The sequence below is a fragment of the Mandrillus leucophaeus genome, unplaced genomic scaffold (assembly GCF_000951045.1).
Source record: "Mandrillus leucophaeus isolate KB7577 unplaced genomic scaffold, Mleu.le_1.0 Scaffold113, whole genome shotgun sequence".
Classification (NCBI taxonomy): domain Eukaryota; kingdom Metazoa; phylum Chordata; class Mammalia; order Primates; family Cercopithecidae; genus Mandrillus; species Mandrillus leucophaeus.
Genome location: NW_012099543.1, coordinates 2293465 through 2304682, shown reverse-complemented (window position 1 = coordinate 2304682; position 11218 = coordinate 2293465). Strand labels below are relative to the sequence as shown.

General features: G+C 39.6%; 1 protein-coding gene across 2 annotated transcripts in view; it reads left to right on the top strand.

Annotated features, from left to right (window-relative positions):
* The first annotated feature begins 3242 nt into the window (after positions 1–3242).
* The window catches only part of CBLB (Cbl proto-oncogene B, E3 ubiquitin protein ligase), a 213040-nt gene continuing 205064 nt past the window's right edge, over positions 3243–11218 (top strand). Inside the window, exons 1-2 of one of the 2 annotated variants that reach the window (XM_011995286.1) lie at positions 3243–3322; positions 5046–5227. In XM_011995286.1, coding sequence (XP_011850676.1) covers positions 5060–5227 — 168 coding nt within the window. In that variant the 5' untranslated portion in view covers positions 3243–3322; positions 5046–5059. Of the gene's footprint in view, positions 3323–3616; positions 3918–5045; positions 5228–11218 lie in introns of those variants that run through there. The other variant, XM_011995280.1, reaches the window with a different exon arrangement.

Genomic DNA, 11218 nt, shown 5'->3' with positions numbered 1-11218 from the left:
TCATGTAACAAAGAACAACTTGTTATGCCCAAATATGACGAGGTCATATTGCTCTTATTTCTCTCTAACTTGAGATTTGGGTCCATGTTCTCTATAAGGACTTAGAAATTGATGCTATGGTATTCTGGTTTTGTGTTAGGATGGTCACTGTAAATCTACTTAATAGTAAAAATAAAATCTTGCTTGGAATTGTGAATTAAATGAATTCTTCATTGTGCAGAAACAGGAACAGCATTATATTTTGTATGTAATACTCTTAAACAGTCAATTCATTTATTCGATTAATATTTTTGAGCTATTATGGATTACATAAGTTATGGAGGGGCTTTGTTATTTAGTCAATTCATGTCCAGTATCACAGGGGCCAGTTCTGAATTTGGAGGAAAGAGAAGAAAAGAAAAATTAAAGCAAATGACAAAAGTCTAAATATTTTCCTCAAATAATTATCTTTTTTTTCTTAATTTCTTGTGTTTACAGACTGGAATTTAAGCTGCATTTTTCTAGATGGCACCAGCCTATTGGTACATATATTAATGTCAAACAGTAATGCTCAAATCACATGGGTTCACAGTTGTCTCTACATAATTTATTAAGTATTCTTGCCACAAAGTCTCCCCCTCTTTTCTGGGAGACCTGGGGGAAGGGTCTCACATGTCCTTATGACCAGTTTGCTCACATTACTCATTTACTAGCCACCCTCGTGCTTACAAGATCCTTCATGTAGGAGCTCCACCATTCTGTCTCATGTCAGGATCTTCCAATAGGACACTGCTGTCCTGTAACAAGGCCATATACATGTTCTTTCTAGGTTACAATTTCCCACACTGCTAAATGATGTTGCATTTACTTTAAACTGTACCCTACTGGGGACTGACTTATTCTATAGAAATGAGGTGACTATTTCCCTAGCAACTCTGTCAGCCTGAAGTACTACTGCTTATGTCCTGAGTATCATAAAGTCTCTTATGGAAACATTTCTTTGTGTCCTTACTTATAGTCCTGAAGCACGCATCTTTCATTGTGCTTTATCTCTTGTGTCTCTGTTGGAGGCACCCGGGGTATGAAGTTTTATCCCAGCAGTTATTTATTCCCTGTGCACATTTACTTTTTCTAATAATTGGCAGGGAGGACTTCTACTGCCCCATCAGTTTATCAGACAAAACCAAACTCTGAATCCGAGTTTGAGCTCAACTGGGAACCCTGCTACACCAGAACTTAACTTGGATTCCAGATTGCTTGATAAAATAGCTAGCTGACAATAAGCTATAATTTCTTGACTACACACACACACACACGTACATACACGTACATATGTACATACACGTACATATGTACATACAGCAGTTCCCCTCATCCACAGGATATGCCCAAACCCACAGTGCATGCTTGAAATCTCAGAAAATACTGAACCCTATATATACTATGAGTATTCTAATACATATATAGCTATGGTAAGTTTAATTTATGAATAGTCACAGTAAGAGATTAATAACAATAACTATTAATACAATAATAATATGCTACAATAAAAGTTATATAAATGTGGTATTTTTCTCTTTCTCAAAATATCTTATTGTACTATACTCACCTATTTTCAAACCCTGCTTGTCCACAGGTAACTAGAACCAAGGAAAGTGAGATGGCAAATAAGTGGTGAGGAATGCTACCATATCTCACATACATATATTTCAAAATATGTCAAACTATACACTTAAAAACTTATAATTTATATCAACATGATATGCTTGATACCATAGGCAATGCCATTTTCTCATTAAGTCATTTCTTTCAGTTGCAAAACACCATATAAAAGGAGTGGCATATGCTATAACATGTATTTTGGGTATTTTACATTTACCCAGATATGAATATAAGTGATATACTTAGTTATAATGTTCCCTTAAGCCACTGTTTTGCTACATGCTTCTATACATTGATTCTTCTAAAATTTATTTTAAAGGTAACACAGTTTTTTTCTTTTACAGCCTCCCCTTAGTAAATGTAGCTACTACGACTATGAGTAAAGGAGACATGGATGGGTGGAGGAGATATGGAGAGGCCAGCACTTTTCTAGATAAATGCAACGTGAAAACAAGGAACTACTCTTTAATTACTGGCACAGAAATAATGACAAGGAAACAAAATTACTTCCTGAATCACACTTTATCACCTGACTGGTTGCAAAGGCACATTTTTTTTTTTTCTGTTTTCGACAAATTAAAATCTTAACCATGTAAATTCAAGGCTGTAAAGGACAACTCAGGATCCTTCACAGTAATAATCACAGTATTAAAATTCTTATTTGCTAGAAAGTGGTTAGAACCATTGAGAAACATTTTATCAGGTTACGTGGTTAGAGAAAGATTTGAAAAAACAAAATCAAAAACAAAAAACTCATTGTAAAATATCAGAACACCTGAGATGTCCAAGCTGTGAAGTGTAATACACGCTATCAACTGTAGTGGAAAGAAAGTTCCAAAGTATGAAGTACAGAGCAATTGTTGGTAGCATGAGTGGTGGGATTGAAGTAAACTGAAATAAATGGAAGGCGTTTGTTTAATCTACGATCTTGTTGAAAGACAAGTCCCAGCACAGTAGCTTTCTCTTTTAAAGACTAGCCAGATGTCGGCCTTCTTAAGAGCACAAAGAATGGAACCACAGAAAGAGATAACAACGCTGGTAGAGAACGGCAGCTACAGTAAGGTTGTTTTTAAATGGATAGAAATCTATATAAAGGTGACTCCGACAAAACATAACAGCTGTCTCCTCCTCAGTCATTTAGGCAGACACTTGCACTAAGTAAAAAGGTGCAAGGTATTTATCAGCAATTCCCATTATCTGGTACTTTTATTGCTCTGGCATGATTAGCAGAGACTACTTGGCCAGCGTTGGCAACTATTTGCTTTTTCGTCAGCCTGATGTTTGGTCTGCAACCCCTCTAAAACTAACAGCAAAAGAGAAACTCAGAAACTTAGGAAGTTCTAGTTGGCAGGCTGGTGTCACCCTTAGCCTACTCTCTGTGAGCTATATTCCGCATTTTAGAAGCTCGCTGGCTGTTGCTCTTTTTGATAGCCAACAAGAAGCAACGTCATAGACCTGTTTGGCTGCTGTCCTGGGTAGAAGGGTTTGGCAGCCCTAGGGAGATGAATTTCTCCAGCGTTGGACCCGCCCAGAGCAGAGAAGCAACACCCTTCCAGCCACTACTCTGTTGCTATGAAACAAAAGACTAGGAAGGTAAGCGAAGCAGGAAGTCCCGCCTTTCAGCCCCAGACGGCTTTGGCTCCCGTTCCCGACGCTCACGCCCACCTGCCACCCCTTATTGGTTAGCTCCTTCGTGCCTTGCATCCCTTCTTCCATTTCCTTTCCCGTTTCCACTTTCGTTCCCAGGCGAGTCCAGGCCCCTCATTTCTCTCCGAGTCCAATTCCTTTCTGACGTGCTGCGAGCGGGCCTTCCTCTGGGGCCATTGTGTACTGTGGAGGACGTGGACGGGGCGGCAGCGCGAGGAGGACGGACGCCTCCCACCCATTGGCTGCACCCGCTGTCGGGCAGTGCGCGGGTGTGCGGCATTGGCCCAGCGGCGCGCGGCCCCGCCCCCGCCCCGCCCCGAGCCTGGGTCCTGTGTGTGCCACAGGGGTGGGGTGTCCAGCGAGCGGTCTCCTCCTCCTGCTAGTGCTGCTGCGGCGTCCCGCGGCCTCCCCGAGTCGGGCGGGAGGGGAGAGCGGGTGTGGATTTGTCTTGACGGTAATTGTTGCGTTTCCACGTCTCGGAGGCCTGCGCGCTGGGTTGCTCCTTCTTCGGGAGCGAGCTGTTTCAGCGATCCCACTCCCCGCCGGGGCTCCCCACACACACTGGGCTGCGTGCGTGTGGAGTGGGACCCGCGCACACGCGTGTCTCTGGACAGCTACGGCGCCGAAAGGCAAGGAGGGAAGGGGTCGCCGGGGAGGCTCCACACTTCTTACCGGCTCGGGGGTCCTGGGGTAGCCAGGCGCGGGCCAAGGAGGAAGAGGGGACAGCCCCGGCTCTCAGCTACAGCTGCTGTTGCCGCCGCCGTCCAGTTTGAAGTGGGGCGTTTAAAGACCAGAACCCGCAGGCCGGGGAGGAGGAGACGGAGTCCAGGCAGACGGCGGTGGGGATTGCAGCAGGCGGCCGGGAGGCGCGTCCACCCAGGCGCCGAGCACACAGTGTCCCTCCCGCGCCCGAGACGGACGGGGCTGCGGGCACGGGAGGGACACTTTGTCTCCTCCCCGTCCACTTTCTTCCCGCAGCTCAGAGCCGAGGGGCCAGGAAGGGGCTTGAGCGGGGAAGGGACACAGGCGTCCTGAAACAAAGCTTTGGGTGAGAGCAGAGGCGAGGAGCGAGAGAAGTGAACTCCTCCTTTCCGTGGCCGCTCTTGTCAGTGTCTCTCCGTCTCTTTTCAAATGGGCTATTTGTGTGTTATTTCATTTGGTTCTTGGGAATAACGACCCACCGCGTTGATTTAAAGAAATGTGTTCGTGTGTCCGTACTTGGTGGTTTTAGTGTGGGACATGTCGTGCGCCTTTGTTGACAACAGAGCTGTCCCTTACGTTTGTGTAGAATAATCTTTATGTTTATATAACTTGGAGAAATCTAAGAGAGTGAAAGTGAAGTTTCTGCGTAAGGCTCCCAAAATGTATGATAGGAGCTTCAGTTGTTCTGGTATTTTGAATTGGAATTAAAGCAGGAGGGGAAGAACATTCTGTTTTTTATCTAGGAAACCTGTTTAAGTTTTGTTTTATGAGTTGGGTATTAGTTCAGCCTTAGCTACTTGAAACGTGAGCAGGGTGCATCTTTAACTCTTAGTATTGTAAAAGCAAATCTAGGATCATTGCTCCTAAAACTACTGTGTTTAAAGATTGAGAGTGTAAATTCACAAGCTTATTGATGAAAATGAATGTGGAACTTTTGGTTTTGCCCTCACGGATGGAGGAAGATACAGTGGGTACAAGTTAGTCTCTTTAGTTTTCTGGTGGTAAGTATTTTCGAAATCAACTAACTTTTCTTTTTTTAAATCTGCCTTTTAAAGAACTAAAATTCCAGATGGCAAACTCAATGAATGGCAGAAACCCTGGTGGTCGAGGAGGAAATCCCCGAAAAGGTCGAATTTTGGGTATTATTGATGCTATTCAGGATGCAGTTGGACCCCCTAAGCAAGCTGCAGCAGATCGCAGGACCGTGGAGAAGACTTGGAAACTCATGGACAAAGTGGTAAGTTCTGTCTGACGTTGCCTGTGCGAAACACTATTCACTTTGTCTGTGGTTTCTCCAGATTTATTTATACAGTTAATTAATACCAACCATTGTTATGGCAACAGTCTTTTGATTTCAATTCATCATTTTTCTTACTTCAACTCTGTGTTTTTTGAAAAGTTGGATTCAAAGACTTTTTTTTTTTTTAACCTTTTGTCCTTTCTACTCTTTAAGGTTCACAGTTCCTCTACATGACTCTGTATGCAGAATTTTACCATTGGCTGCTTTTTGTTGGTGTATGGCCATAGAATGTTTGGAAGTGTTTGTTCTGTCTTCTGTGAGGTTGTGTTGCTCTTAGATAACAAAAGAGTACAAGCAGGTTATTTAAGCCTTTGATGGACCACTCATGGCAATCATCTGGTGTGATACTGAAAATATTTACTGGGGAAAGAAACAGATTAGTTCTTTTTTAAATTTTTTTCCTTTTTTTGTTACTTCGTCCACTGAAGTCTTGAACCCCTCAAAGTCATCCAGAAACAGGTTAGTTCTTAAGTGTAGAGGCAGTATTTGAGGGAGTTTCCATTTTCATCTTTGAGAATTCATCTTCATTAAGAAACTTTTTTTGTTGTTAATGGGAGAGTTAACAGTTTCTTTCATCTACTATTCCATTTTGAAACAGGAAACCTTTCGATGGCACATTGTTTATTGTGAAAGGAAAATTTATGTTGGGGGTGGTGAAGCTGAGAGTATCAGAAACCTCTGTGGTTTCTGCATGTTGCTTTCAGACAAACTATAATTTCACAAGAAGAAATCAAGATGGGTGTCAGTATCCAGAGAAGTCAATCTGAATACCTTACAGAGATTTACTCAGAAACTGTAGCTGTCAGTATCCTACTTTACTAAGTATGATTATAAAATAAATTTAAGATGTAGCTTGCGGCTTTGCAAAAATTAATAATTCTTTTTTCTTGAAGCAGTAGCACTGTCCTGTATTTATTCGTAAATGTTTGTAACACATTATGTCTTTATTTCGTAGATATCTGGGGCTAATTATAAGTTTAGTTGAAGCAAGACTTGGTATGTTTATAACTGAAGAAATGGAGGTTTTAAAAAAAAATTCCTTTATAGGGATGTGCCAAAGCATCCATGAAATCATATGGTAACATTCATCTTTGCTTTGATTTGCTCCTGTCTGCAAATATTGGCTATAAAAAGCCACTATCAGTAGTAGTAGTAGTAGCAATACACGAATGTGACAAGATTTCCTTTATTTCCATTTATTCTGATGGAAAGGACACATAGATGAATGACTGGCCTGTCATTCTACAGGCAGTGGTGCTAAATGCAGAGCCAGAATATTTTTGCCAGATAAATAGCCTTAGTTTTGGGCTTCAGTGTGACCTATTTAAGCTTCTGCCAATTTATTCAAATTGTTATATTAAAGTGCTCCAGACAGAATGATGTCATAGTGTCAAAATATTGCAACTTGCTGCTTGGGGTTGAGTTTTGATTTTAGCATTGGATACTTTAGAATAAGGACTATTCAATTGGAAAAATAGCACATATTTGGCAAGCACAATGCTGCCTATCTTTTCTTTGCTAACGAGTGTGCATTTGAAGGTCACTCTCACTGCCTAAATCATTAGTTGGGGTAAGAGAAGGAATTCAAGGTTTTTCTCTAACTTACCTGCTACATAAGTGGACAGCAAATGGTTCAGATTCTATAAAGGGGCTGTTCTTTTTCCCCCACCCTCCATCTTTGAGTGGTCAGTGTTTGTACATTTGTGAGTGTTAGGACATCAAATCAAAAAGATTTATATAAGGAAGTGGTGAGCTGTAGTTACTATAAAATCATTTTTGAAACATTAAAAATGATGTACACGATTTTGGTCTATAACTGGTTGTTAACCTAAGTTTTATTCACTTTTAATTATTTCACCATGAGTTATGGTACAATAGATGGCTATTTGATAGTTAAACATCTGCTATTATTTATTTTATTAACCCTTTTGTGGGTTTAGGTTTAGTCTCTCCAATTGAGAAACTTGACTCAACAAGGAAATCTATTATCAAAAGTCTCTACTTAGTGGGATGTGGGTGCGGGTGTTGGCAAATGTACATTGCCTGTTTATCTTCATTATTTGTCAAAGATGAAAATGGTTGTGTTCATTTGTGAATGTACCCAGGGGCTTTGTGGAGAGAAATCACATAAATTATTATGAAAGAATTCAATATGTTTATTTTTACTCTAAGATACAGTAAATAGAAAGGCATTGATAATTACTAATTGGCAGTATATTTTATTTAAGTGTGTAGTGCAGAAACATCTTCCTCTTTTGTTTATCTTTTCTTATTTGTTAGTGGTGAAGGAAGTGGCTCATAATATCAACATTATCCTGATGATTACATCAGGGGCTTTATTATTAGTTCTGAAGTTAATCCCTTGACGCATTACCTTTTTTAAAAAAATAACTGCGATAGCATGAATTTAGTTTGTGGATAACAGAAAATAGCAACTTTCACGTCTAATTGGTAGGTATGTAAAAGGCGGAGTTAAGTGTATAGTTACTATTTTTTTCTTGTGATGCCTCTTTGCAAGGGTAGATCTTGGAAGTACAAATATGAACACAAACTTCAATTTCAGTTTTTTCCAGCCACCAATAAAGGCAGATAACTGTTTTTACAGGGAATAATGAAGCAGTCTTGGGTTGTAGGGTAATTATCTAATAGGTATGTAGTTTTACCATTTCTTGGCCTCTGGAATTTAAAATGGTCAATTGAAATTCTTTCCAATTAATGTTCTGTTTTCAGAGGGCAGGCTTTTTCTCTAAGGTCACTGAGAATAGGAGAACGTAATTGCTCAGTTGTCTCCTTATAAGATGTAGAGTGTTTTCTAACAGAAAATCAGTAGCACAGAGTTAGCACAGTCCATGTTTTGAGGAAAAGAATAGTAGATAGTAGCACATCCCAAAACGTCCCATTTAAACAGATTTTCTGGCCTTAGCTCTGTGTGTCAGTGTCATTTGCTAGCTGACCCGAAAGCCCTCACATCAGTGGATGCTTATTTGATACAGTGATGGAAGTAGTAATCATGAATACATATCTAGGGTCAGGTGTGCCCGGAATGAAATATGGAGTCTGTTCTGAAGCTACTCAAGAGACAAGGTTTCTTAAACACTTAATAAACATTTTTTGAAGGCTTCCTGTGTTTCCACTGAGTGCTTGTTACTGGGGATATGAAGCTAGACAAGACATAATCCCGCCTTTGACCTGTCGAGGAACTCAGAGAACACATAAATGGATAATTGCCATGTAGTATGGGAAGGGCTGTATTACAAACCCAAAGTACAGTGGGAACAGAATAGAGAACATCCTCCTTGTTTTTCTGGCCAGTGTTCAGACAGTTTTCTTTCTGGATTCTGCTGGCCATTGCCTTTTAGGAACAGCATTAGTGTGTTCTTGTTGGAAATGCTGAGGTGAGAGTAAGGAAGTGATTGCTAATCAGTATGGTTGGAATGATAATTTATTAATGTGAGGTTCCTGAGCATGGTTTTCACGAGAATCTTAGCCAGGTGATGGAAAATAGAAGAAACAATTTTCCATCTAATAGATGCTAAATATACTGAGCATATGTGGGTGCTCCGGAAATTAGAAAATAATTAATTGATGCTAAAGAGCAAAGCACGCTGAGTACCTGCCTCAAATTTTTGTCTTGCTGTCCTTGTCAATTTTTTTAAATTGCATTACCGAAAGAATTTAAAAAGCACTTAGGAAGTGGTGATGCCCATTAGGTTTTTTCTGCCTTTTGCCTTCAGTCTAGTTAGTACATTTTTCAAGCTTGAAATATAATTCGTACTCTTTTTAATTTCATTGTGATAATAATATATTTTAAAGTTTGTCAATCAAGGATGCTTGGATGACATACAGATATTTTAAAGAACACAAGTAAACTTTCTTTTCTAAGCTGAGTTCCTCATACCTCTGAAAGATATTCCATGTGGAGTAAAAGAGGTTTTAGATGCCTGTTGTTTGTGTTTACTGATTTGGAGACTCTTACCTTCCTAGAGCCGTAAAACAGGGGATATCATTCATTTGAATTATACTTCTTGACCTATTTCCTTTTCCTCACTAAAGTTGTTCCACCTTAACAGAATCAATGGATCCTAGTAGACTTGGTTAGGGGATAATAACAAATCGTCTGGACAGTTTTGTTTAGTACTCAATTCAGTTTTGAATTTGTATTGTAGTAAGTGAAGTGATCGCAAAGTCTGGTACATGACTTCTAAGAAAAGCTTGATAAAGTAAAAGATTTAAAGGAATCCTACCAAGACTTACCTTGATTTGTCCCTGCGATATAAAGCAGTCACATAATATAGGCCTTAATCAGTTAGTAATCTTTTAACTATTAAAAAATGTTTAGCTTTCAGATTTTGAATCTATTTCTTTCTTCTTTTTAAAAGGTGCTTTTTGTGCTGTCTATTGATTTCATCATTCATTTATCAAATCTCAACTATGGAAAGATAGGCCTTTCCAAACAGCTATGCCATAGAGTAAAATGTAATAAGTGCTTTAAGGTGGTATAAATAAAGTGCTGCGATGTAGTACGTGGCGGAGGTGAACCGTTGCTTGCTAAGGGTGAAAAGTTGGTGTAAAATGAAGCATGGAAGAGGTACTGTCTCGTTCATGGGCGGGATTCCAGTGAGATGGAGGACATGTTAGGTTGAAGGAATGATAGATTGTTGAGTAAGAGAGGGGAAGTTAGGGGAAGATGATAGAGGTTTGGCTTTTGTCAAAGAATTTTGTCTTAATTTATTTGGTAGAAAACCATTGGAGGCTCTTAATCAGGGAGGGAAAACATCAGAGCTGTGCTTTGATAGAGTACTTACTTGACTCTGCAAAGCTTGGATTAAGAGAAAAAAACTGAAAGCAAGAGTAATGATTGAGGAATTAAAACAGTCTGGGCAAGAAATAATGAAATGCTGGCCTAGATAATTGGAAGTAGGTATAGCAAGTGTTGGTTCAGATGTGGGAGGCATTTTGGAGGTAAAATCTACAGGTGTTGGTGACCCCTTAGAGTTAGAGGACGAAAGAGAAGATGCAGTGAAAGTGACTCTTGAGGTTTTCAGCCTAGTTGACTTTGAAGGCAGTGATGCACTTAATGAGGTAAGGAACGTAAGAAGGAAAAGAGGAAGTGTGGGGGTTAGTTTTTGGCCGTGCTAAGTTCACCATGCCAGAGTGAATTTCATTTACAGTCAGAAAATTAAGTGTACAGTTCAAAAGAGAAGTAGAAACAAGAGACACATATTTGGTAGATATTCTCATAGAGGTAGCATTTCAAGCTATAGAACTGCCAGAGATTTCTGAGGAAGAGTAGAGGGATCAATTCAGAGAAAAAGTCAGATAATTGAATTTTGGGGCGTTTGACGGGTGTAATTAAATACCAGAGAAGGGAAGAGAATCTACATAGATTAGTGATGAGAAAGGTAGAATTAAAACATATGGATTTCCTAGGTAGAAACAGCTTTAAGAAGAAGATAAAATCTGAAGTTCTGATAAAACTAAGTTCAAATTCAAGTGGAGAAAACCAGAAAGGGTGAAAAGTTGAAAAGTCATGGAATTGTATGATTAGAGGCCATTATTGACCTTTATAGAGCAGTTTAACTTTTGTGATGGGGCAAGATTAAAATGTGTATGTGGATTATTTAAAATGGTTCTAGAACGGTAACAATAATGAAAAGGAAGGGAGTTCTGTTAGCTTGAGGATTTGAACATGATAGAAATAACTGGGTGTGTGTGTGGGTGTGTGTGTGTGTGTTTATGTGCACACACCATAGAAGAGATTCAAAGATTGGTGGGGAAAAAAAAAAGATTGATGGGAAAGGATGTAGTTAGGGAATGGCCTAAGATGCAAGAAGAAATAAATAGAAGCAGTAACATTCTAGATTAAACTGTGGGAGGGAAAGACTAGGAACAAGTAGAAGGGTTAATCTTGGTGGATAAATGTAACTT